At 45.7% G+C, this 27,237-nt stretch overlaps 2 protein-coding genes across 11 annotated transcripts in view; one reads left to right on the top strand and one right to left on the bottom strand.

The window, feature by feature from the left end:
- SPACA9 (sperm acrosome associated 9) overlaps positions 1–27,237 on the bottom strand; it is a 468,643-nt gene that overhangs the window by 87,083 nt on the left and 354,323 nt on the right. The gene's annotated exons all lie outside the window — the stretch shown is intronic.
- Positions 1–27,237, top strand: part of AK8 (adenylate kinase 8) — a 158,420-nt gene that overhangs the window by 75,014 nt on the left and 56,169 nt on the right. For all 9 annotated transcript variants that reach the window (XM_077967378.1, XM_077967374.1, XM_077967376.1 and 6 more), the window contains one exon: positions 11,265–11,406. In XM_077967378.1, coding sequence (XP_077823504.1) covers positions 11,265–11,406 — 142 coding nt within the window. The remainder of the gene's footprint in view (positions 1–11,264; positions 11,407–27,237) is intronic.

The raw sequence follows: 27,237 nt of genomic DNA on the forward strand, positions 1-27,237 counted from the left end.
TCAGAATCACACAGACTTGGTTCCCATTCAGACTCTGCTTCCTCCCAGCTGTGCTACTGGGCAAGCCATGCACCCCGTCAGAGCTCCCTTCAGTTTTCCTATCAGTAAGGTGAGCTTTCCTAGGATCCCATTTGTTGGCTTGCTCTGTATAAAGGGAATTGTGTCTGTAATTCACTAATTACTTACTATGGTCACTGGTTACAATCACTGACTACTCACCATGATTGTGAACAAGAATGGAGTTGCCATCGTCATCATCTTAGTGGTAGTAATGGTACTCACAGCAAGTCCTGTCAGGTGTGAATATATTTTATATATGGGAGATTTTTTATATTTATTTATTTCCTGTGACTGCTACCAGCTTTGGGGACCCGGTCCCTGCAGTAACTGGGAACTGACAGAGCTCAAGTTTGCATTACTCTGATGCTCGGTGATATGGTTGGCTGTGTCCCCACCCAAATCTCATCTTGAACTGTAGTTCCCATAATCCGCACTTGTCGTGGGAGGGACCCAGTGGGAGGAAATTGAATCATGGGAGTGGTTACCTCCATGCTGTTCTCATGATAGTGAGTTCTCACGAAATCTGATGGTTTTGTAAAGGGCTTTCCTCTGCTCTGCCCCTTCGCTCTGCACTTCTCCTTGCTGCCTCTATGTGAAGAAGGACGTGTTTGCTTCCCCTTCTGCCATGATTGCAAGTTTCCCAAGGCCTCCCCAGCCTCGCCGAAGTGTGAGTCCATTAAACCTCTTTCCTTTGTAAATTACCCAGTCTTGGGTATGTCCCCCAGTTATCTCTTGTAGCCTAACAAGCTACCCTCCAAGTTAATGGCATAAAATGACACTGAGTTTATTATGCTCCTGATTTAGTGGGTCAGGGTTTGGGGCAGGACATGGCAAGGAGGCCTCGACTCTGCTCTATAGTGACTTGGGCTTAGGTGGGTTGCCTTGAACTGCCTAAGAGAGCTGGGCTGGCTCACCCGGGGACTTACATCTGGATCTCAGTTCTGGCGTCAGCTTGGTTCCTTGGTTCTTCTCCACGTTACATCTGCCAGGATGGTGTGTCCAAGACAGATTCTTCATCGCCATGTCTGGTGCCTGGGAGGGCACACTTAGAATGGCTGGGGCTGGTCAGGCATCTTCCCTCCTCACAGCCTCTCCCTGGGGCTGGCTTCACCTGTCTTTTTACATGGTGGCTGGCTGCTCCTGGCTCAAGCACTCCACAGAGTTCAAGGGCGGCAGCGGTTGGGGTGGAAGGTGGGGCCAGCGGCCAGGCATCCCATGACCTCACCGCAGATACCCCAGCATACACTTCTGTCTGATTCTATTCATGGAGCTTGTCACTGGGGCCAGTCCAGGTTCCAGGGAGGGGATTGAGACACCGGCCCCCTCCCAGCCCCTGCCCTGGGAAGAGTAGCAAAGAAGGCGTGGCCATCTTTCATCTCCCACACCGGGGAAGGCTTGATGTGAGCATTTCAGTTTTGTTCAGGATGGGCTGCCCCACGTGCCTGGGAGGCAGCCACAGCCTAAGCAGCCCTCAGGAGCTGGGTCCCCAGGCGACATCGGGTGCCACATAAGGGCCTACTAATACCTCCGTGGCTTTGGAGCCCAATGCTGTCCTCATGAGGAACAGGAAGCCCTGGCTAGGAGGTAAAATGAGTCGCCCAAAGGCAGGTTGCAAGTGGAATGCAGATTGCAGGGCATAGTTCGGGCCTCTAGTCCTCGTGATCACAGTGCTCCTCCTCCTAAAAGTCAGGTGGCAGCAAGCAGCCCCAGAGCTGGATTGGCTGTATGCAATTCCAAGCTCCACTCCCTGTGAGCTGTATGGCTGTGGGCAAGTCACTTCCTCTTCCTGTGGCTTGGTTTTCTAATCTGTAAAATGGGATTCTGTGGCTACTTCTTTCGTAGGGAGAAAACTACATGAATTAATATTTGAATCAGAACAAAGACAGGCTTAGAACAGGGCCAGGCTCATCATATGCACTCTAGCATACATGCTTGGTGAGTCAATATACTATTGTATCTTTTCTCTCCCAGGGCACTGGGCTCATGGTTCTGCTTGCTGCTGACTTTCTTCTCATAGATTGTGTGGGCTATGGCATCCTCGCTGCCCTTGAGATGTGGGAGGAAAAAACTGATTCTAAGCCCTGAATTCATTAAAATGGAAGGAAAATCATGTTCCTTAGACTCTTTGATCTGCAGTGTACACTTAGTGAATACATCATACTTTAAAACAATCCGGTTCACACGCAGACTAGCTGACCTCTGCTCATTTTCCCAGATACTTTCATATTCCACTGAAAGATGTAAAAATGTACTTTAAAATAAGAGGAGTTATCAAATCATTCTGCACAGTGTGGCTAGCTGAGCTTTTCTAATAAAGAAGTGTTACTGATTTGCTAAGTGATGTACCAGTTGTTTATAGAAGAATGTCTATTTTTGAATGGTCTCTTTTGTCACCTAAAACTTCATTTGAAAGGGACAAACTGGCCAGGCGTGGTGGCTCATACCTATAGTCCCAGCACTTTGGGAGGCTGAGGCGGGCGCATCACCTGAAGTCAGGAGTTCAAGACCAGCCTGGCCAACATGGCGAAACCCCATTTCTACCAAAAATACAAAATAAAATTAGCTGGGCCCTAGTGGCACGCTCCTGTAATCCCAGCTACTCATGAGGCTGAGGTAGGAGAATCTCTTGAACCCAGGAGGTGGAGGTTGCAGTGATCCAAAATTGCACCCCTGCACTCCAGCCTGGGTAACACAGCGAGACTACTCCATCTCCAAAAAAAGAAAAAAAAAGAAAAAGGGGACAAACCGAAATGTTCACTATTGGGCATCTCTGCCCCTCAGGTAGATATGTCAACGCCATGTGGGCACCTCAGTGTTGTCTTTGCCTTTTGCCCGAGTAGACGTGGTAAAGAAGGGAGCGACAGAAAGTGGGTGGCCCTCTCCAAGGGAGGAGGGGCACAACGTGGCCTCCTAGTCTGCAGGGCACCCAGGGCTGATGTACTTACTTCTCTGGACTTGACAGAAAATCCAATATTGAAACATTATTATTTCCTGGCACCATTGTCTGCCAGGCAATTTTAAATGTTGTTAAGCAATAGAGGTATCAGAGTAGAAATGTTGGCGTCTAAGGAAACCATGGAAGATGTCTATTTCATCTCCTACTTGGGGAACCAAGGCCCAGCCAAATGGGGGTTTGTCTGGGGCAAGTGACTTGAGTTTACCAAAGAGCAAGCTAGATCCGGTGGGCCTTACCCTCCCTTAGGAATCACAGGGTGCGGCCGATGGAACAATCCCGGTTTCTCCTCATTATCTTCTCCAGGTTTGGAAATGTTCTGTGCGTTGCTGGCAGCGTTCACTTGGGGGTGCAGAACCCATGTTCCACCAGCAGGTGGTAGTAAATAACAAACAAACGGCTTCACCAACGGAAACACCTGGCGCCAGGTCCTGGCACCGGGGCGCTGCGGGGCCTTCAGGGCACGCAGGATTTCTGGCGACAGCATCGAGAGGAGCTTGCAGGCCCAGCTGCCGGGAATCCGTGCCATCCTGAGAGTGATGGCCTCCAGAGATGGGAGGCGTTCAGCTTTCCTTGAATTAAGTCAGGGCCTGGGCACACCTCCCAGCAGCCTAGAGTAGAGACCCTGGCGGGATGCAAGCCCCGCTTCTTTCAGGCACCAGGTTGTGTGAAATGAAAATTAAAAACAAAACCAAAAGCAACCCCCTTTCCTCCTCCGCAGTCGTGTTCCTTTTCTAAGATTCCCTGGACCTCCTGGATCCTATTGGGTCCCCGGGGACCCAGGGACCAGGAACTGTGCTGGGAGGAGAAAGAGGAGCAAATGCCAGCCTCCCCCCGTGAACACTGATGTTCACCTTGACGTCGATTTCTGTTTTCTGTTTTCTTTTTTCTTTTTTCTTTTTTTTTTTTTTTTTTTGAGATGGAGTCTCCCTCTGTCGCCCAGGGTGGAGTGCAGTGGTGCGATCTCGGCTCACTGCAAGCTCTACCTCCCAGGGTCACACCATTCTCCTGCCTCAGCCTCCTGAGTAGCTGGGACTACAGGCACCCGCCACCACGCCCGGCTTATTTTTTGTATTTTTAGTAGAGATGGGGTTTCACCGTGTTAGCCAGGATGGTCTCGATCTCCTGACCTCATGATCTGCCTGCCTCGGCCTCCCAAAGTGCTGGGATTACAGGCGTGAGCCACTGCGCCCAGCCGACATCAGTTTCAAGGAGGGCTTGAAGAAGGAAAGAAGTTACACGGGGCAGCTTGAAGCAAATGTGAGGGGTGAGCAGAGGGAGTGTGGGTTCGGTGTAGGTATGTAGGTGTGTTTGCTAAATGTGTTTGTGTAATGAGGCTGTGTGCTTCGCTCATGTACTGTGTGTGGATAGGTGTTGTGCATGTGGGGGGCTGTAGGGGTGTGGGGTGTGTAATGTGTGTGTGTGGGTGTTTGTAGCTGAGTGCATGAGCACATGTGTGTGTGCGCGTGCCTGTGTGTGTTGTAGTGTTTTAGGAGTCGTGAGTAGACATGTATGTAGTGTGTGGGAGAGTTTATGAGTGTGCATGGAGGGGTGGCGTGTGCAGGGCATGTACAAGGGTGTATGGGGAGGTACTCAGCTCTTTCCAATTTGCCCTGGGCTGCCAAGGAGGGTCACACGGCTTATCACAGGTCTAGCAATCAACCTTGGCATGTTTTTTCCTTTAAGCCACTGGCTGAAGGAGCTATTTCCTTTGCTCCACTTTTTGTCCTATCTTTGTGTGCCACCCCCAGCAACCTTAGTGCCCCTCATATCTTCTCCCTCAACAGCCTCTGAGACAATAACTGATGGGCCGAAAGCCAAGGTCCCTGCAGGGCTGGTTCTGCGGTGCAGTGCGGACAGCAGGCGGCGGCATGGCGCAGCAGGAGGGGCCTCCGTGCCTGCTGCAAAATTGCAAGCTGGGTTGGGTGCGCTCTCCGGCCCCTTTCCTGCTCACACCCATCAGCCCTGGAGCTGGATGTGACTGAGGGTGACTGAAGCCAGACCTGCAGCCCGGGAGGAGACAGTGCCGCCCAGTTCCATCTCATCGGTGTTGGGACTCCTGTCCCGAGCCGTGGAACTGCTGTGCAGGAGGGAGCCTGATGGGATACTGGGCCTTTAGACAGGACTCCTTCCCCTTCCAGACAGGAGGGTGGGCCACGGGCCCGCGGTCGGGGGTGGAGGGGCTGGGAGCATCCCACTTGCCACCATGGATCCCCATCTTACCCCCATGCCAAGCCCCAGGCACACCCAGTCCCGCGGGGAATAAATGGATTGAGATTTTAATGACCCAGAGGTCAACTCGAGGACTGCCATCTTTTATGGAAGATCTTGAGAAAAAAAAAAAACAACGAAACCATGTGGTGTGGCGTTATGAAACAATGGGATACTCATATCTTGCACTTGGCTAAATTTAGGGTTGACAGGACATTCCAGAGAGGTAGCCCTTGGCGGTAGCTTGTATGAAGGGTGAGATGTTAACTGTCAAGCCCAGAAATCAAGCCTGAGGCATCGACTTAATGGTGAAAGACTTTAGACCACGCTGAAAAATCTCTATCTGAGAGGAGGAGAAAGGGTAAATGGACAGCATTATCAAGGGGACTCGAAACTTCGGGCAGAGCACAGTGAACCAAGGAGCAGCCCGTTCTCAGCTTTGTGCTAAGCTGGCTGGTCAGACCACGCGGGGCTGGAAACGTGAGTCTGTAGCTGACAGGAAAAACCAAACAAGCCGCAGCAAAACAGACACCGAGCCTCAGAGAGGCTGGGACAAGAGACACAGGTGGGTTTGGGGGAAATTACACTAAAGGCGGCGTCTTCAGGGTTCGCCCCTCACCCCTCAACCCGCGTGCCGCCCCTGAGAAGAGATGCTGACTGGGAAAGGTCGGTAGCCTCAGAGCAGCACCCGGTGGGGTCTGTTGCTTGTCTTGACCCAGCTGGGAGAGCCCTACCATGACACAGGATCCCTGTGCGCTGGGAGAGGACCAGTGCAGCCCCTCAGCCACGCAGCCCCAGTGAGGAACTGTGAGCAAAAATGTGTTGCTGTTCCGTATAAAAGGTTAAAGGACTCTAATGAGGAGCTTTCACAGGACTGCTAACACAGGCAGATGTGGGCAAAGGCCCGTGATGCCAGGCTTCTGGGCAGAGCTTCCAGAACCGATGGAGTTACAGGACGGCCGGAGGCCACCCACACTGCAGGTCCCCCGAAAGGGAGAGCCGCCCATGGCCTTCAGGGGAGATTGTGTCCTTTGTGGCTTTAGGAACGGTCTCTCACAGGGGCCATTTCAACCTATTTTAGGCGTTAAATTGTTTCCTTTTAAAAAAAAAAACACCACATTTTTAGTGGAAAACTTTAAACACATCGAAAAAGTAGAGAGAATAGAATAATGAACCTGTGGGACCCATCGCTAGTGTAATGAACCTCACGTGCTTGTGGCCACCCTTGTTGCATCTAGAACCACCCTCTCCTACCCCAGAGACCCCTCCCAGCAAACCCCAGGTGCTAGTGCTCATTCTTTTGGCTGCATATTTAATTCGCGAGTGGGTGATCACGTAGAGATGAATGGAATGACTGAGAGGAAGGGTCTCCCTTGGTTATTTTCTGTTGCCGCAGGACCTGATTCAGTGCTTGGTGAGAAAAATCCTTAAGTTCTCTGGCCCATGAACACTTGAGGAACTAAAGAACTTCCTGGTTTTTGGAAATGGTTCTCTTTTTTCCTTCCCTCCCTCCCTTCCTTCGTGTTTATTAGGTGCTTTCCATGGGCCCAGTACTGTGCCGGGTGCTGGGGTATAGCAATGAGCCTGACCCTACTAGGGGGATAGCTACTTTCGTGGGGTGGGGGTTGGGGTGGGAATGCAGGTATTAAACAGATACTACATCAGTTGTTACTGATGTGCGCTTGTGATGAGGCCTTCCGGGAAGTCTAACCGCAGAGCCTGCATTTCCTGATTCCTGCAAAGAGGGGTTTGTTTGGTTTTTGGCTCAAAGTGGGAACCAGTGTGAGCATTCCGTTTCTTCCTCAATCTTTTGGAAACTTGGCCCTCCCTGCCTCCGACGTCCCCAGCACTTCCTACTTCTGTGACCTCTGCTTTCCTGCCCAGTTTGTGTTGCATTACATCCGGGTCCTCTTATCTCCACCACCCTGGGCTCCATGAGCAGAGGGATTGGGTCCGATTCATGGACCATCAACTGGTGGCCACCCTTCTCCCTCCTTCTCTCTCTGTCTCTGTCTCTCTCTCTGTCTCTGTGTGTGTGTGTGTATTTGTATATGTAGCATGTATATATGTATATATATTAATATGATTAGATATGAATATATGTTTAAATTAGACCATATATACAAGTCATTGATTTACCTGCTTTTTTCTCATTCTGTCATAGACTTCTGCCTCGACCTGTCATAGATCTCTTTCCAAGTTAATATAGAGATTATTTTTAAAAGGTGGTCTAATATTCTATTACAGAGATGTACCTTCTTTGATTTAATCTGTCCTCTATTGATGGACATTCTAGATCATTTCCAATTGTCACTATTATAAACAACACTGAAATGGACATCTTTGTATACACATCTTTTTCCCCTCTGGGCTATTATCTCTTAGGTTCAAGTTCCTAGAAGTAAGATTGCTGGGTCAAAAGACATGTACATTTTAAATTTTGATGCAGGTTGGGAAATTCTCTCTAGAAATCTTTGTCAACCAACAGAAAAACAAAAAACAAAAACTTCATTGTATTTCTGTCTGGCCTTCCATGTTTCCCGTGAGTCAGATTTCTCCCCAGTTGAGAAACTTTGCTCTTATTGGTTCGTCAGTGGCCAGTGTGAGGAACTCAGGGGCTCCAGGCCATTGGGTAATGAGGCAGCAGGACAGTTGGGGGTGTTATGGGCCGGGATCATGGGCCTGATCTCCAGCTGACTAGATGACCTTGAGTGGGTCACTTAAACCACAACCTCTTTGGGCCTCAGTTTCCTAACTTTCAAACAAGAGGTTAATGGCATGACCTTCCAGGCTCTCAGAAAGCTATGGCTCCAAAGTTCAGACCACCTGCAGTGCAGCTGGGTTTCCAAGCCATACCTGATTATTGGAGATGACACTCAGAAAATATTTGGTCCAAATAATTCTCACCCCTGAACAGCGGAGGCCTTCGTGGGCCTAGACTATTAGCGGGATCCGCCATTCTGATCCCAGCCAAATGCAGCCCCCTTAGAAGCCGTCCTAGGCCCAATGAAAGCAGCAGCCTCCCATCATTTGGTTGATTTTCTTCACAGTACTCATGACTCTCAGAAATGGTTATTTGTTACCTGGGTAATGTTTGTTTCCCAGAGACAGCGTGAATTTCAGGAGCCCAGGAGCCTTGGCAGTCAAGCTTGCTGTGTAGCCCGTATCCCATGTCAAGCACAGTGCCTGGCACAGCCCAGATGGTCAGCGACTACCCACTGGGTGAATCGTGGGGGAAGGATTATTTCTGTGTTGGTTTCTTCTTTCCGTGAAAATATCTGTAAATATTAAGGATAAGCCTGGACTGGAAGGCTCTATGGCAGATTCTTACCCCACATTGTTTTAAATCAGTGTTTATTCATCCTGGCAAGAAAACACAAGGTCTCTGGATAAGAGGACAGACCAAATTCATTCACACAGTAATCTCAGAGCTGGCTCCCCACGCCCAGGTCCTCACAGGCAATGTGGAAAGAGCCAAGTGCACCCCGAGTGTACAGGGGGTCTATAGCAGGAGGGGAGCCCCAACATTGTGACTCTTGGAGCTTATGCGGGACAACATGCCAGCTCCCTCCCGAGCTTTACCCTGGAAGGAACTGACTCCAACTCCAGAGGAGAGGAGGAGGAGATCACTAGGTTTACAGCCCTTTGAATGTAAACAAATGTCTCGGGGCAGAGGTCCCTAAGTCTCTCTGGCAGTCTCTGTCTTTAACTTCCAAGGCTGTTCTTAATCTGTCATCCTTTATCCCAGGTGCCAACAGTCTTTGCTGAGACGCCCTGACCACGGGCAAGCATGAAAATATTCATGAAGCATCACTGCCCCACACACATCTCCTGAATTGAAAAGTAACAGCCACCACCTCTGAGTGTCAGCTATGTGCTGGAATTGTAAATGTGGTGTGAGCTGGTCACGATGAGTCCTGTTATCCTCTTTCAGCAGATAGGAAGCTGAGACTCGGAGACTGAGAGACTGCCTGGAGATGAGACAGCAAGGAAGGGAAGAGCTGAGATGAGACCTAGATTTGTGAACGCCCCAAGCCCATGTTCTCCTCCCTACCACCTGGCTTCCCCAAAGTCTGGTCAAGTTGGTTTTAACAGAGTTGATTAGTTGCAGTGAAGCATTTGAAAAACCTTCTATTTATTCAACATCTACTATATGCCAGGCATTGTTCTAGGCAGGGAAAAGTGGGAGAGACATGGTCCTTTGTTCTGATGGGACCCACCCATGAGAGAGACGCAGACATTAAAGAAAGAATCACCCAGAGAGAAGTACCCTTGTGATAACAAGGATGGCAAGTGAGGGAGGATGAGAAGTGCAGGCTGAGGGCTGTCCTTAGAGACTTCCCTGGGGAGGGAACATCCCACCGTGGCCCTGAGGCTGAGTTTGAAGGCTGAACCCAGGCAGGGTGTGGGAGAAGGGTGTTCCGGATGGAGGAGGTGGCACATGCGAAGGGAGGTGCAAGCTGGGAAGATTCACCTGGGAGGAAGGCAGGGCGCAGACCTTGCCCTGGAAAGGAGACCGCTGTTTATCCTCAGAGCACTGGGGGGCCCCTGCAGGTTTGAAGCAGGGGAAGGGATGGGATTCACTGAAGTGACTTCTCATTCATGCTAGGTAGCCAGATGTTCTCGTGAAAGCAAAACCCTTTTCTGCTCTTTCCTGGGGACTGGGGAAGAAAGGATGAAGGACTTGAGAGAGAACACATTCAGGGAGATGCAGATTGCCTAGAATTAGGTTTATGGTTTTTTGGTGACAAGGGCAGTAACCCAGCAAGTCACGGCCACAGGGGAAAACGGCTGGTAGTGATTTTTGTGCATCTCTTCCTTCCATGTTCACCTGGCTGTCAGCCTGGGGGGCCCTGTGGAAGGTTTCAAATGTGTGCTTCAGGCCGTCTTGCCAGACCCCTGGGCAGTCGATAGGAGGGCAAGCAGGCAGCTTCCAGAGAAACTGCCAAACTCACTGCCACCACACCCCTAGGAACCAGTTCCAATCGGGGCCACAGTCATAGCAAACAATGGTAATATTTACCAAGTATTTCTGGAAAAATGAGTGCAAAGTGCAGGAAACGCAGTGCAAATTGCTAGAACGCAGTACATTAGCAACATAGGACATTTAATGAGTCTGGGAAGAGAGGTATGAATTTCAGGAAAATGTCAATTGCCACAATGTAAACAAGAGGCTTCTCAATATCTCATTCTCCGTAGGACTTTATTTCAGTCTTTGGTTATAACTAGTTCTGTGATTCTTGGAAGAGACTTCATTCTCAGCATCAAGGAGGGGGAAATTGGAACATTTGGGGAAAGAGAGGAGTGGGGGTTGCTAGTGCATCACAGACTAGCAGAGAGCTTTGGGGGCACTGGCACGATCCCATTTGAGGAAAACTGAAACTGCAGCTGGGGCTGATGTGCTTCCAGGAAAAGTGTTTGCTGTAAAAACTGGGCCCGTAGTGGGTGCTGTGGTCTGAATGTGTCCTCCCAAAATTCATATGCTAAAATCTAATCCCCAAGACAATGATTTAGGTGGGACCTTTGGGAGGTGGTGAGGTCACAGGGCGGGGGCCCTTATGGATGGGATTAGTGCCCATATAAGGGAGACCCCAGAGAGACTCCTCACCTCTTCCACCAGGTGAGGATGAAGCAAGAAGGCACCATCTGTGAACCAGAAAATAGGCCCTTTCCAGGCGCTGAATCTGACTTGATCTTAGACTTCCCCGGCACCCAGTTTATGGGATTGTGCTATAGCAGCCCAAATGGACTAAGACAGGGGGACAGCTGCTCACATCTCACTGGGTTGCAGGTGGCGATGGTGTCTTGTCCAGGAAAGGGAGACTGAGGTCGAGGTCAGCCAGTGCATTTCCTGTCTCATGCAGCCCTGTTGCTGGGGACCGAGGAGGGACCTGGGAAATAGGCACTGACAGCCTTGTCCCAGTGGCTCTACCTAGACCCACTTCTTCAGCAGCTCAATCTATGGTCAAGTAAGGTCAGGAAGCCCAGGACCCATGGGCTACAGGTCAGCAGAGGGCTCACTTGTCCCCCTTCTCTGCAGTTCCTGACAGCCTCCTCATGAAGGTGCTGAGCCAGCGTCTGGACCAGCAGGACTGCATCCAGAAAGGCTGGGTGCTGCACGGCGTCCCACGGGACCTGGACCAGGCACACCTGCTGAATAGCCTGGGCTACAATCCCAACAGGTGAGTGGCCTCAGCCAAGCCCGCAGCCCTGGCCAAGCCCCTGGGCACCCCCCCTCCAGGGCTCAGCTGAAGGGGTCCAGGTTACACAAGCCTTCACGTGTTCCTGAAGTGGAATGTCTCCTGGTCACCCCCATTCCCACTCACCCCATCTGCCCGGTGGACTAGGAGTCAGGCTTGGGTTCAAATACTGGCTTTCACTCTCCTTGCTGGACCCTCATCTGTAAAACAGTAATAAATACCAGTCTTGCCTTCTTTGGGAAATTGTTATACAAATCAACTGATGTTTTCTTCTACTATTTTTACAGTTTCATTTTTACATTTAAATCTTTGATGTAGCTGATACTTATTTTGACGTGAGTAGGCAGTATGAGTCGCCTTTTTTTCCCCCCAAATGGTTAACCATTTGTTCGGACTGTTGACTATCATTGGATGTTCTGTCTTCCCTCTACTAGTTTGAACTTGAGAGCTCATCGCAATTGTATATATTGTGGAGAGCAATGAAGTCCACCCAAGTAAAAGCAAACAAAGGCTATTTAGTCTGAGCTTGCAATAGCAAGGGGTCAGCCACCATTGCTTGGCGTTTTGGCAGAGACTCACAGGCAGGCAGCAGAGGTGACAGCATTCTAGTGGAAGGTGGGAAAAGCTTCGGTTCTACTGTGCCCCAATTGGAGGCTGTTGGCTTGGGGAAGCTGGGTGGGCTAACTAGAGGCGGGGCCTCCTATGTGATGGGTTAAGGGAACATATTTGGCTTTCTCTGGTTGGTCCTACCTTGCAAATGGTGGCAAAAATGAGGGAAGCTATCAAGTCCTGATCAAGTCCTGGCCCTTTGGGGCTGATTGCTGCAGAGATTGTGGTCTGACTCCCTGGGCAGGTTGCAGGTTGTGGGTTCCAGTTCTGTTTTTATATATGGTCTGACCATCGTCAAACTGTGTGTTTAGTCTCTCAATATACTGGGCCTGTGTCTGAACTTTCTCTTGTCTGAATGTCTATTTCTGCAGTAGTACCACTCTGTTTAACTGCTTTACTTTTGTCATATATTATATTTCAATAGTCAATGCAGGATAAGGCCCTCTCATTAATCTTTATTGTCTATTTTATATATTTATTATTCCAACTGAAAACTATAGTGATTTTATCATGTACAAAAAGAAACTGCCATTGAAATTTTAGCTGGAATTGCCTTAGATTTTCAAATTGATCTGTGATATGATTTGGCTCTGGGTTCCCACCCAAATCTCGTCTTGAACTATAATCCCCACATGTTAAGGAGGAACCTGGTGGGAGGTGATTGGATCATGGGGGCGGTTTCCCCCATGCTGTTCTCTTGATAGTGAATGAGTTCTCATGAGATCTGATGGTTTTAAAGTGTGGCACCTCCCCATTTGTTCTGTCTCTCCTGCTGCCATGTAAGATGTGCTTTGCTTCCCCTTTACCTTCTGCCATGACTGTAAGTTTCCTGAGGCCTCCCCAGCCATGTGGAACTGTGAATCAATTAAACCTCTTTCCTTTATAAATTACCTAATCTCAAGTAGTTATTTATAGCAGTGTGAAATGAACTAATATTACACGTTACAGTTTGACATGGCTATATCCTGTCTTTGCTTCTAGTGAAAATATCAACACTTCCTTGGGTCTTGCATTTTTTATTTTTTTTCTAGGTGTATTATCTCTTGTTCTTCTTACTGATATTATAGTAAGATCTTTTCATTCCGTATTTTCTAAGTGGGTTTTTCAAGAGTGTAGAAAAGACATTGATTTTGGCTTACTTATTTTGTACTCCAGCCACCTTCTCAAACCCTCCTACTGTTTTGGATAGTTTTTCAGTTGATTCTCTTGGGTTTTTCAGGTAGATGATCATGTCATCTACAAATACTCATGCTTTTGCCTCTTCCTTTTCAATATTTATACTTTTCATTTTACTCTTGTTGGGCGGTACTTTCAGAACAGGGTGTCATGATCGACAGGGTGGTTTTTCCTGACCATAAGGGCTGTCCTGGTACTGCTGACATTAAGGTGCTACTGGCTTTTGGTTTGAAGTGCATACAATTTGTATGAAGTTAAAGAAGTATAGCACCGTGATTTAAAATCTCTTGTTAATGTTGAATTTTATCAAGAGCTTTTCAGCATCCTTTAAAATTATTTTTTCTCTTTTTGACATATTGATATTATAAATTATGTTAATAATAGTAAGCCAATCTTTTGTTCCTATAATAACTGGTTTGGTCATGGCATATTGTTCTTTCATGGTATATTATGCTACTGCTTGTGGCAGATAGAATTTTGACCCTTATGACCTTTACCCCCCTGCTGTCATGCCTCTGAATGTATATTATATGACAAAAGGGACTTTGCATATATACTTAAGATTACTAATCAGTTGACCTTAAAATAGAAAGGTCAACCTGGACTATCTGGGTGGGCCCAGAATAATCACACAAACCCTTAAAAGCAGAGTTCCCTCCTGACTGAGGGCAGAAGAGGAAGTCAGAGAGATTTCTAAGCATGACATAGCATTGGTGGCTCAAAGATGGGGGCCATGGAAAATGTGAGAAGAAATTAATTCGACCAACAAACAGTGAGCCCCAGGTGAGAACTACAGCTCTGGCTTGACCTAAGTCCAGTTAGACTCATACCAGATTTCTGACCTACAGAAACTGTGAGATAATACATTTGATTATCTTTTTTTCTTTTCTTTCTTTCTTTCTTTCTTTTTTTTTTTTTTTTTGAGACGAGTATCACTCTGTCGCCCAGGCTGGAGTGCAGTGGCATGATCTCTGTTCACTGCAACATCTACCTGCCAGGTTCAAGTGATTCTCCTGCCTCCTCCTCCTGAGTAGCTGGGATTACAAGTGTGTGCCACCACGCATGGCTAATTTTTGTATTTTTATTAGAGACGGGTTTCACCATGTTGGCCAGGCTGGTCTTCAACTCCTGACCTCAGGTGGTCCACCCGCGTTGGGCTCCCAAAGTGCTGGGATTACAGGTGTGAGCCACTGCACCTAGCCAAATATGAGTATCATTTTTTTCTTTTTTTTTTTTTTTTTTTTTGAGATGGAGTCTCGCTCTGTCTCCCACGCTGGAGTGCAGTGGTGCGATCTTGGCTCACTGCAAGCTCTGCCTCCCAGGTTCATGTCATTCTCCTGCCTCAGCCTCCTGAGTAGCTGGGACTACAGGCGCCCACCACCATGCCTGGCTAATTTTTTGTATTTTTAGTAGAGATGGAATTTCACCATGTTAGCCCGGATGGTCTTGATCTCCTGACCTCGTGATCTGCCCACTTGGCCTCCCAAAGTTCTGGGATTACAGGTGTGAGCCACCGTACCCAGCCCAAATCTGAGTATCTTTAAGCAGCTAAGTTTGTCATAACATGATAATGGCAGCGCAAGAAATTAACATGCTGTTGGATTGTATTGGCTACATTTTTATTTAGTTTTTTTGCATTAATATGCATATATAGTATGGATTAGAATTTTTCCACATTCTTGTGCTTTGTTAGGCTTTAGTATCAGTAATGTGAAAGTTTCATAGATTTTCTTTCTTTCTCCATATCTGAGAGAGTTTTTAAAAGTCCAGCAGTAACTGTTTTTAGGATCTGGCACTTACGGGGCAGAGGTAGCTTGTTAACAATTTGATTGATTTTGTTCATGGTGTTTGGTCAATTCAGATTTCTCTCTTTTCTTGTGCAATTGATCTCTTCCTAGAAAATCATCCCTTTCCCTATCTTTAAATATATTAACATAATTTGAATATCTTGTGCCATTAATTTTTATTGTGTTTCCTACAGTTTTTGCTTTATGTGTTTTGGTGCTATGTTATTTAGTGCATAAAGGTTTCTGTCAGCTATGTGTTCATTGTGAAATGTATTCTTGATGAAAGTGACCGTCAGTGACAGACAGCTAATTATCTACCCCAACATTTGTTCTAACTTTCCTCCTCAATACAAAAGATCAATTTTCTGAAGAGTACATTGGTATCTGAAAATAAAAGATCCCATTTTCCAGTCTTCTTTACAGCTATATGGAGCCACAAAACTAAGTTGTGGCCAATGAGATATAAGCATATAGTTGTGTGGTTTTTCCAGGAAACCTGGTTTAAGGCATCTAACTCAGCTGGAAGGTGTTAGCTTTTTTTGTTGTTATTTTGCCTTTCCTTTCTTTTCGATTTTCCTGAAGTTAATAATCATCTTGCTTTTTCACTTGTCTAGTTTTCTTTGTATCTATTAGTTAATTATTTCCACATTTCATAATAGCCTTTCAGAACAATTTCCCAGTTTCAGGTTGTTTTTTCTTCTTGGTCACTCCCGTTCCTCTCCTGTTTGGACTGGATTTTTTTCTAGGCTTACTGCATAGTTGATCATCAAGAGCTTTTCTTTACTATAATCAGAGGAATTCCCCTTGGCTTTCTTTTGAGTTGGAGTCTCTGTTTCCTAAGTCACACATCTTCCTTTTATATACCTCCTTGATTTGACAAAGCATAACCTCTAGTTGCTTCTTAAGTTAAAAAGATGGTTTAAAAGCAGTAGGCTGTTACACTGGCAACACATGTGTTCTAAATTTAAGAAGTCACCCTTTATGCCTGTACACAACAATCATTTTGGGATTGTTATTCGCTGCTACACTGAAGATTCTCTTTACCTCTCTCCCATGTTAGATATTTTATTTCTATATCACATGGCTTCCTTTTTCTTGGTTTACTACCTTGTTTTGGTTGAACACATCTATCAGTAACTTCCTGAGAAAGAGTGTATGGGAGGTAAATTTTGAGGGGCCTTACTATTCTATCTGAAAGTGGCTATTCTATCTTCATACTTGTTGGATAGATTGACTGGGTGAGAAATTATAGGCTGGAAATGATTTTCCCGTCGAATTTTGAATCTCCAATGTTGCTAAGAAGTCCAATGCCGATCTGATCCTGATCCTTTATATGTGACTTTTTTCTTTCTGTGGAAGTTTGTAGGCTCTTTCCTTTGTCTCCAGGGTTCTGAAATTTCACAGTGAAATTTCATTATATCCTCGGTATAGGTCAGATTTACTCCACTGTACCAGAAATTAATCTCGAAACCTGTGTCCTTCAGTCCTGGGACATTTTCTTGAATTATTTTGTTAATGATTTTTTTCCCTTTTTTCTATTCTCTCTGTAACTCCTGTTATTTGGGCATTGGATCTTTAGGACTGGCCTTCTAAATGTTGTAAAAATATCTTTTTTCTTTTGTATTTTGTGTGTATGTGTGTGTGTGTGATCAATTACTGCTTTTTGTTTTGTTTGGCTCTACTTTCTGGGAGATTTCCTCAACTTTCTCTTCCAACATTTTTATTGAATTCTAATTTCTGCTCTTGGGTTTGTTTATTTCTGTAATATTCAGAAATAACAAAAATATTATTTCTGTAATATTTTTGTTTTCTGAATATTCCTTTTATAGTTTCTTGATTTTGTTTTGTGGATTTTTTATCTCTTAAAATTTGATTTTGTTGGAAGGATGGGGAGATAGGGTTTTTTCCTCTTCCTTTCTGCATAATCAGTTTCTATAGAATTTTTGTTTGTCTTGGTCTTATTCTTTCTCAGCAGAGTCTTTTTTTACCCTTAGATGTTGGATTACCCTTGGTTGTTTGCTCATGTCTAAGCATGGGAGACTGAAAAAGCGATTTGGAAGCTCTGAGTGCATGGATAGAGCCCACAGGCTTAGTCTTCACGGTAGGGTGATATCATTGGGGTGATAAAATTGGGCCATCCCTCCCACCAAGTGTCAACATCTTTAGGTCTTTTCCTCTGGGCTGCTCAGATTCCCCAGAGAGGACTCATGCAGTCTCCTGCTGGAGGATAAAGGCCTTCTGCCAGGACCACCTCTCTGGGGGTCCAGGGGAGAAGCAGGACAGTGGGAAGGGCGGGGGAGGGGTCTCACATACTGCATGCAGTTTGCATACTTTTACCTAATTCCCTTGTGTTTGCCATAGACTCAAGCTCTCAACTGTGCTTGGCATTCTTCATCCCAAAGAGCCTGCATTTTATCCTCTCTAGAGAATAAATGTTTCATTTCTTCCCAAGTGGAGGAGAGACATTCACTCACCTGGATGAGTGAGGAAAGGATCTAGGACTCACTCTCTTCTCAAACAAATTTCAACCAAGCCCCCTTATTTTAGCCACCAGCTCCCAGGTGGCACCTGTGCCTGAGCCTTTTGAGGATTTTCTGGGGAAGATGAGGTTGATTCTCAGTTTTCCTATTACTGATTTAGGATTTGGCTTTCTGAGTCCACCTCAGCTCGTTGCCTGTGGTCCAAGTCTGCTTTCCAGCATCGAAAAAGGAAAGTCCTTTGTCTGATTGCCTTCCTCTTCCCTGTTCTTTCTGTGCTTGTGGGTTAGTTTTTCAAAGTGCCTTTCTTGTCATTTTTCTGTGGGATTTGGGGAAGAAACAAAATCTGGTGCGGTTTTCAAAAAGCCATTTTTATCTGGAATCCAAACTCTGATTTGTTACATTTGCATGTTCCTAAGTTTTACTTTCAACTATTTTGCTTCTCTTATTTTTTGTTGATGACACTACTAAAAAGCTATGTGGAAGCTCTGGTTGCATGGGTGGAGCCCTTAGACGTCATCTTCACTGTGGACAGAATGAAATTGGGTTTGATATTTTTTCTTCAATCTGAGTGTCTTTTTCCTTGAATAGTTGAGTCTATCCCACTTATTTTTGCTTTTCTTACTTTATTTTGTGCTTCATTATGGTTTCCTTTGTTTTCCATCTTTTCTTTATGGGATGTGTTTTGAGTTTTGTTCTTGTTATTATTAGCTTCTTACCTGCCCCACTTCCATTAATTTAGAAGATATCTGTTTGTAGTTCTAATAGTCTCTTCAACATGACTTGATTAAACCTTATTTCTCAGTTTGTTGATTTTGAAATGCAGCAGAATATCTTGACCCCTTCATATGAAAGATGTCGGCTGGGCGTGGTGGCTCACGCCTGTAATCCCAGTACTTTGGGAGGCCAAGGCGGGTGGATCACGAGCTCCAGAGTTCAAGACCAGCCTGGACATTATGGTGAAACCCCATCTCTACTGAAAATACAAAAATTAGCCGGGCATGGTGGCGGGTGCCTGTAGTCCCAGCTACTCAGGAGGCTGAGGCAGGGAACTCCTTGAACCCAGGAGGCGGAGGTTACAGTGAGCCGAGATCGTGCCACTGCACTCCAGCCTGTGCAACAGAGCAAGACTCCGTCTCAAAAGAAAAAAAAAAAAACGATGTCAAAAAAGGATCCCACATGTACTGCCTCCTCATCCCCCTTCTCCAACCATTCTCCATTTTGGGGGAGCCAGGGACAGATATATCCTGAAATTTTTCTGTGCCAGTCTATTATACACAGATTATTGTTTTTAATCAGTATTGATTAAACTTTTCTTTCTAGAAATATAACAGTTATATTCTGTTTTTAACTATAATTGCTATACTTACAAAGTTTTTATTCTCTCTAAAACTGGATTAAGATTTCAACACCAGCTGTTTATATATTTCAACCTCTTCATTTATTAATTTTGATTTTGCCTTTCATTTGAATGGATTATGTCTTTGAGTCATTTTCAGCAAGGGTACATAGATACTAAACTTCCTGAATTCTTGCATACTTGAGAATGTCTCTCTGTTATTTTTACTTGTAAACAACATCTGGCAAAGAATTCTTTGATCATATTCCTTTCTTTCTCCCCTCAAGCTCCTCCCCGGCCCTCCGTGTTCCAAATCCTTTCTACATAGACTCTGACATGTTGCCAGATGTCTGTCTTGTCCGTCCTTCCGTCTGTCCGTCCTTCCTTCCTTCCTTCCCTTCCTCCCTTCCTCCCTCCCTTCTTCCTTCCATTCTTCCTTCCTTCCTTTCTTCCTTTCTTCCTTCCTTTCTTCCTTGCCTTCTTCCTTCCTTCCTTCTTTTCTTTTCTTTCATTTTCTCTTTCTTTCTTTCTTTCTGTCTGTCTGTCTGTCTGTCTGTCTGTCTCATTCTATCACCCAGGCTGGAGTGGCGCAATCTCAGCTCACTGCAACCTTCCCCTCCTGGCTTCAAGTGATTCTCCTGCCTCCGCCTCCTGATGTGTGCCACCATGCACAGCTAATTTTCGTATTTTTAGTAGAGACAGGATTTCACCATGTTGACCAGGCTGGTCTCGAACTCCTGACCTCAGGTGATCCACCCGCCTCGACCTCCCAAAGTGCTGGGATTACAGGCATGAGCCACCGCGCCCGGCCTATACATGTGTTTCTTTTGCCTGGGTGTTCATGAGATCTCTCTGTCTCTCTCTGCCTGTCTGTGTTCCCTACCCCCTTCTCTTTAAGTTCATTTACAATCACCAGGCCATAGCTCAGTCTTGGTTCTCCTTATTACTTTTCTCTGGACATTAGGAACCCTTTCACTTACGGTGTTTCAGGAGAGTTTTCTTCTAGTAGATATATTAATGTTTTTCAGGTTCATTTGCTTGGTTTTCTTCTTCAGTAAGACCAATTATGTGTGTGTAAGATATTTGTCATCAGCTTTTCATAATTTGGATTTTCTGCTGGTGGCTTTTATCTTACTCTTTGGGTATTATTTTCTCGACTCTGACCTTCATGGTAACTGACTGTTCTCTGCTGTGTTTATTTATTGCGGCTTTTCATTTGATTTTTTGTTTCCATAATGCTTTTACTTTTCCCTTAGGTATTTTTCCTTCATTTTGTTAGCTTTTTTGCATCTCCTTTTAAAAAATCTCATCATCTTTTCTTTCATTTCCTGTATCATGGAGCCCATTCTCTTTAAATTATTTAGAACATTCTGGTAAGGTTTTATCTAAAATGTTCTTATGTTTCCTGGAGTAATTTGTTTTCTAACGGCTATTCATTGTCTCTCTCTCTCTCCCTTTTTTTTTTTTTTTTTTTTTTTAACTTTTATGCCCCTTTCCTTCCATTTTTTGGTAGCACCTATAACTGGGTCCCAAGATGGATATATTTTGTAAATTCTTTACCTTTGAATAGGCCGGTTGTTTATCTAAGAATAGTGTAAGTTGGCGTATTAGTTACCTATATTGCCGTAATAAATTACCACAACCTTGGTGGCTTAAAACAACACAAATTTATTGTCTTCAAATTCTGTAGTGCTAAAAATCATGGCACTGTCAGGGCTGCATTCCTTCCTGGAGGCTCTAGGGCAGAATCCGTTTCCTCACCTCTTCCACCTTCTAGAGGCTGCCCGCATTCCTTGGCTCACAGCCCCTCCCACCATCTTCAGAGGCCATAGTGCAACTCCAACGCTTCCTCTGTACTCATGTCTCCCTGAGACCAGAGCTGGGAAAGGGTCTCAGATTTTAAGGAGCTATGTGATTAGATAGGGCCAACCCAGATAACCTGAGATAATCTTACCATATCAACACAGTCCTTAACTTAATCCAGTCTGCAAAGTTCCTTGTTCCTTGTTCCTTAACCTATTCACAGAATCTGAGAATTAGGAGGTAAACATCTTGGAGTTGGGGGCAGGCATTATTCTGCCTTTCCGACAGTTAGAATCTCCTCAACTCTGAATTATATCCCTAGAGTTTGGGCTACCGAGCTTCCCATTGGAAGACTGAAACCTCTGTTTAGGCCCAGGGCAGCAGGGATCTGACAGTCTTAACCTGAGCATCCTGTTTTACTATCATTATTCCTGTGAAATTCCAGGGACCAAGTACCCAAAGGCTAAGTGTCCACCCTCTGTTCTTCCTAACACAGTTAATGCCACAGACATGGTTAATGTCACAGCACCAGCTGCATGGCTTCTTTTTTTTTTTTTTTTTTTTTTGAGAAGGAATTTTGCTCTTGTTGCCCAGGCTGGAGTGCAATGGCACGATCTTGGCTCACTGCAACCTCCGCCTTCCAGATTCAAGTGATTCTCCTGCCTCAGCCTCCCAAGTAGCTGGGATTACAGGCTCGTGCCACCACGCCCAGCTAATTTTGTATTTTCAGTAGAGATGGGGTTTCACCATCTGACATTGGTCAGGCTGGTGTCGAACTCCTGACCTCAAGGCTCCCAAAGTGCTGGGATTACAGGCGTGAGCCACTGCTCCCAGCCTGCATAGCTTCTTTGTGAGCTCATCAGCTACCTGAAGATGAAAGGCACTGGGGAAAATACACAACAATCACTTTAAAGAAGGCAGGGGCAGGGTGTCATTAACAGGTCAGGGGAGAGAATCTAGTGTTGGCTTTGTGAAGCCTGAGGGGAAAAATGACTGTTTTACTTATGGAGCCCAAGCACCAGTACTACAGGACCAACACAGGGGAGGGCACAGTGCTCAAAAGCACACAAGGAGGAATATTCAAGAACCATTTGATTTAGGGCAGGGGTGCAAGGAAGCCCTCCTCCATTCACCACGGAGTGAAAATCACGTTCTAAAGACTAAGTAAATAATGCCGATTTAATTTATTTGACCCTAGAGCGAAGGACAGGTAGGAAGAAAAAATCTTTATTTACAATGTAGATTTAATCATATGCCGCTGTTAATCATCCTTTTGTAGTCACTGAGGGTGCATTTTCCTTCCTCCTTTCTCGTCTGTGTCCCTTCCGTTTCCAGCACCTTAGCTTTCAATTAAACATTTTTATGATTAACTCAGAAAGTAATTTTAGCCATAAACCTTCAAGTTCAGATACAGGCTAAGACAGAGAAATATTCTAAAATGAATCCACCTAGCACCGGGATGACTATCAGGACTGTAATTCTGGTTCGGCTGTGATGCCAATTATAAAACACTCTAGCTGGTGGTGTTGCTGTTTTTGACACCAGTAGGAAATCTTGACAGAATTATAGCCTAGAAATCAATCTGGGAATACGATACAGAAATCTATAATTCAGATAGGAAAACAATCTACAAAGGCTCTTTTTTTAAGGAAGGGTCGATGAAATTAGATTAAAATAAATTTACATATATATCAATTTTATTATTAAAATATATTCACACTAGTAAATAGAGTTATTGGGGAAGGGTAAGCTACTCCGTGTATTGGACACAAAAATAGACCTCTTTGGCTTATCAGAAAACAAAGTTATTGTCTCCTTGTCAAATATAAATCTCTTCTTAGAGCTAATAAATGGATAGTGTTCAAATGCAATGTTTTGTCTGACTCCTACCTCATAAACCCGTGGCACATAATACTAAATTATATTCCACTGAGCAGTATCAATCTCTTGATTCCAACATCATACAGTAAGGGAAACAAACCAAGTAATTGATCTGTCGAAAAGAAGGAGAAAAAGTTATTTGAGAACAAATAAAATGGGCTATAAAGTTTGTTAAAACGTAATAATAATAGTAAAAAAAAAAAAAAAAAAGGATGAAAGAAAGAAGAAAGAAACAAAGAAAGAACTGTGTTCACGGCTGCATCCAGAAACCTGCCCTCTGCCTGACTGTAAAATAATTCATTTCATGCGGCAAGTTTGTAGCCCAGTATTTTCTTTTAAAATTAATGCTTACTACAGAGAAAGAGTATAGGATTCTGATTGATGTTGGGAAGTTTGCCGTGTATGAGACCTGCTGTTTTTTTGCATCCTCTTTTCCCTCCATGCTGCAAGGAGGGAGGGGGCGGGGCAAGCTGTGACCTTAACCCTCCCCCGCAAGGTCTTGGTCATGCTATCTCAGAAATCCCTGGAAAAAGGTGTAAAAGGAGGGACCTAGATGAGTCAGTGGCAATGAAATTCAGCAAAATGGTAGCAGGGAGTTTTAATCTTGGTGTTGCTTTCTGGAGTATCTTTTTCTCTATTCATTGGACTACATTTTAGGACTCTCAGGAAACCACCCAAGAATGATATTTCTGATTAACTCATTTGGGTGCCAGGTCATTTTCTACAAACTGGAAACTACTATATAGGTTCCTTTGAGGATGTGGTGGTTTCTGAATTTTTATTTATTACTGTTGTTTAAATAAGATGGGTACGTGTGTCCCACATCCAGAGGAGCCCAGAGAGGTTCAGTTGTCCCCGGAAAGGCAGTGACAGGTCTCTTCTCATTGCATATGGCTCCTCATTGGTGCTGGGCTTGTAGTTGTCGTTGTTGGCTTTTGCTAAACAGACCATCCACACGGAGACATTTCCTCCAGAAAGCCGGAGAGAACAGAGCTGCCGAGGGGAGGGAGGCTGGCAGTCACCCACCCCCAGGCACAAGGGGCTGGCACTTCCACACCCAGTGCAGCCTGCCGGGGCCAAGCCTGTCCCCTCGGGTCTGGAAGCTTTCTTTTTCGATTTGAAAGGGCAAAACTGCTATGGCTTTGCATAGGGCATCTCTGCTCTGCCTTTCTCAACTTCCTGTCTGCCTTTCCTTTCTCCTTCTTCATCTTTCAGTTCATTCTCCTTTTATTCTCTGACTGCCGTGAAGCAGCCCCTCCCACTTTGTTCCCAGATCACGTCCATTGAGGACACTTCTTCCCTTACCCTCCTCCTCTCTCCTGCCCCCTCCTGCTTCATAATCATCATTATCTTAACAACAAGAGTAATAATGTTGATATCTGGCCTTTACTGAGTGCTAATTATGCAGTTGTTTCCTATGTAATTCCGTCCATTCAACAGCCCAGTAAAGGAGGTTTGCTCAGGTGAAAGGCTGCTGGCTTTAGAGAAGCCATGTCCTTGCCCCAGGCCACACAGCCAGGTAAGATCCATGGAAGGGGCCAGCCCTGAACCCAGCTCTTTGCTCTGAACTGTTACATTTTATCCTTTATGCAATGGGATTGCATGTATCCCTCCCTGTTGGCTGGCTGGTTTGAAGAAGACACATTTAACCTCAATTTCCTTATCTGTTAAATGGGGCAATAATCTCTACTCTTTTAACCTCACAGCACTGCTGCTCTGGAGAGTAGATGGAGGATGTGTGCCTGTGGTTGATAGCTTGAAAGAGCTGTACGGATACTGTGGATGCTATGACCTGCTCTGCGTGTGAGTGCCCAGAGCACCTCCTGTCAGGGCCGACTCTCATTCAAATGTGTAGGGGAGAGTTTGTCTTCTCACCTGTTCTCACATAACAAGTTACACGCTAAGCCACGCCTGGTGGTACACACCTGTAATTCCAGCTACTTGGGAGGCCGAGGTAGGAGGATTGCCAGAGCCCAGGAATCAGAGGCTGCAGTGAGCTGTGATCATGCCCCTGCATCGCAGCCTGGGTGACAGAAGGAGACCTTGTCTCTCTGAAAATAAATAAATAAATAAATACATACATACATACATACATAAAGCACACACAGCCCCCGAATAGGATGCTACAGATTCATCTATATGTTAAGAAGTGTAAACACGTTTACTATGACACTTCCCCATGTGATGTTGGATTCCTGCTCAATACAAAGAGTCTAAGATGGCAAATATTGAAGGGATGACCCTCAAAGAGTATTTGCTGCATCCACTCACTATGGGTTGGTAGAAATAACTTTAAAAATATTTTTTCTCGAATGGCGACCTGCTTGCTTTCCTCATCTATGGAAGACATTTTAAAGATGCAAGGCTTGGAAGTGGGGAAGGTAGCCTGTTCTTCTCACTGGGTTGGAAGTGGGGAACATAGCCTGTTCTTCTCACTGGGTTGGAATTGGGGAACGTAGCCTGTTCTTCTGGTAGCAGATGGGGCGAATGACCTCGAAATAGTCAAAGACAAAATTGCCCTTTTGTTCAGGACCCCATTGAGCCAAGAAAACTGGATTTTTTTTTTTTTTTCAATTGAAACTGAAGCAAACTGGAAATTTTTAATCAGGGCATTTAACAACGTTGATAAAATTATTCTGCTAAACGCAGTTTTGATTTTTTTGTTTTGATTATGTCAAATTTTAAAAGATGGAATATGGTGGTACTTTATGAAATTGAAAACCAGACTGGCATATAGTTTATAGGTCAGAGCTCCCTCATTTGACGTAATTTATTTCCGTATGACAGTTGCTTTTGGGGGACAACACAGTGAAACCCTTGGATAATGACTTTGTCATTTCTAACGTGGTCCAAACTAAGAAGGATGCTATAATTTCTTAAGGGGATGGCAGTAGGACCAAAGAAAAATTCAAATGCAAAGTAGAGAGGGTTTCTTGCCCGCCCCATTCTCTCTCTCTTTCATTATCACGGGTCCTTCCAGGAGGCGCTCATATTTCTGCAGCTGATCCTTATGCAGACTATGGATAATAAACAGCCCATTAATGGAGGCCTGAACTAGGAAATGGAGTTGGAATCAGCAGCAAAATCCAGTGGCTGACGAAGGTTAATAACTCCATTACTGCAGCTCTGGGCCCGAGCCGCCTGATGAGCAGGGTGTTAGCCTTATCTTACTCCTCATTAATTGAGCTAATAGAACCCGGGTGACCCTGCCTTGCTGCCATCATCCGAGAGTTTACCAGACATGGGCTGGAATACATATCATTGACTGTGTGCGCCATGGCGCCTTTTCTTTTTGGAAGAAAGCTCTTTCTTAAAGACGAGTTTGCTGCGAGCCTCGCCCTCACAGAAACCCCGTCCTAACAGAAGCCCCCATGCGGCCGACCGCAACAGGACCTGACGTCATTCTGACTTTGTCTCATGGGCAGTGATGCAGCATAGGCCTGCCGTGCCCCTTCGCACCTCGAGACAGAGGTCCACTTGGGGGATTGAGGTCTTTGCCTCAAATTGGGCAGCTCTGGTGGAAGTGGCCATTGTTTCCACAGTGTCTGTGGACAAGGGTGAAAAAGAAAGTGGGGCATGTGTTGGGGGTGGGACCCACAGCCTTGCCTCTTCCAGGCTCTTCTCTTTGTTTAAACATTTGGCAGCCATCTCTCTTGTACCCCAAGTTTCCTTCCTTGCCCCCAGAGCTTCCTGATAGTTCACAGCCTGTTTCCCTCAGCCCTGCTTGGCTGCTCTACTGGCCAAGTGGTCTACAGGCAGCTACTTACCCTTTCTAAGCCTCAAGTCTCCTTAACCATCACATGGAGTAATAGCCCCGCCCACCATTTGCTGGGCTAATGGACATATTTGCTGGGAAAATATGTATTAGTGGGAATGATGAACTGGAAAATACTCTATACAACTGAGATAATGTTATCAACAGATTCAAAGTTGAAATCTGGGTTTGCTACAGAGAGCCAGGCTCAGTCTGTAGCCGGGGAGGCAGCAGGGGCAAAGGAACATCGGTGTGGAGTCACAGCAACTCATCTCTGATCTGCTTCTACTTGGGCAAGTTCTTAGCTTCTCTGCACCTCAGTTTCCTCCATTAAAAACCAGGGACAGTGGGATTTGGGACATCAGGTGAGAGGACTCAGTGAGCTGATGCAGGGAGGCACTGGGCACAGAGCTGGCATCGACAGGGGCTCCACCTGTGTGACCATATTTATTCCTCACATATTGGGAGCTCTGTGCCTTTCTGTAGAGATCGGAGCTTCTGAGAAGTACGGTCAACCCAATTCCTCACCAAAATACCAGTCGCAAGATTTTGTGGCTGTGGCTGGCCCCTCTGAGCAGCCTGCTTCCCTTGGGCTGGCTTTGCGGGGCAGAGTTGGAGAAAGGCAGTTCCTTATCCACCAGGTGACACACGGGGCAAGAGGACGATCTTGCAAGAAGACAAAGATGAAATCACATTCATGTCTGAGACTCCATGGGGCCAGGGGTCTAATATGGCTAATTTAAATAATTTTGGAGGCTCCAGAGCACAGAGGCTGTCCCAGGTTGTCTAGAACTTGGCCCCAAGTGTGGCTGGATAAGGGAAGTGGTTGGTGGGGGCTTAGTCAATTGCCTGTGAAGGGGAATCAAGAGTTTTTCATCATGACTTCAGAGCTGGGGGAAGAGGCCAGGCGCAGTGGCTCAAGCCTGTAATCCCAGCACTTTGGGAGGCCGAGGCGGGCGGATCACGAGGTCAGAAGATCGAGACCAT

The sequence above is a fragment of the Macaca mulatta genome, chromosome 15 (genome assembly GCF_049350105.2).
Source record: "Macaca mulatta isolate MMU2019108-1 chromosome 15, T2T-MMU8v2.0, whole genome shotgun sequence".
In the NCBI taxonomy this organism is placed as follows: Eukaryota; Metazoa; Chordata; class Mammalia; order Primates; family Cercopithecidae; genus Macaca; species Macaca mulatta.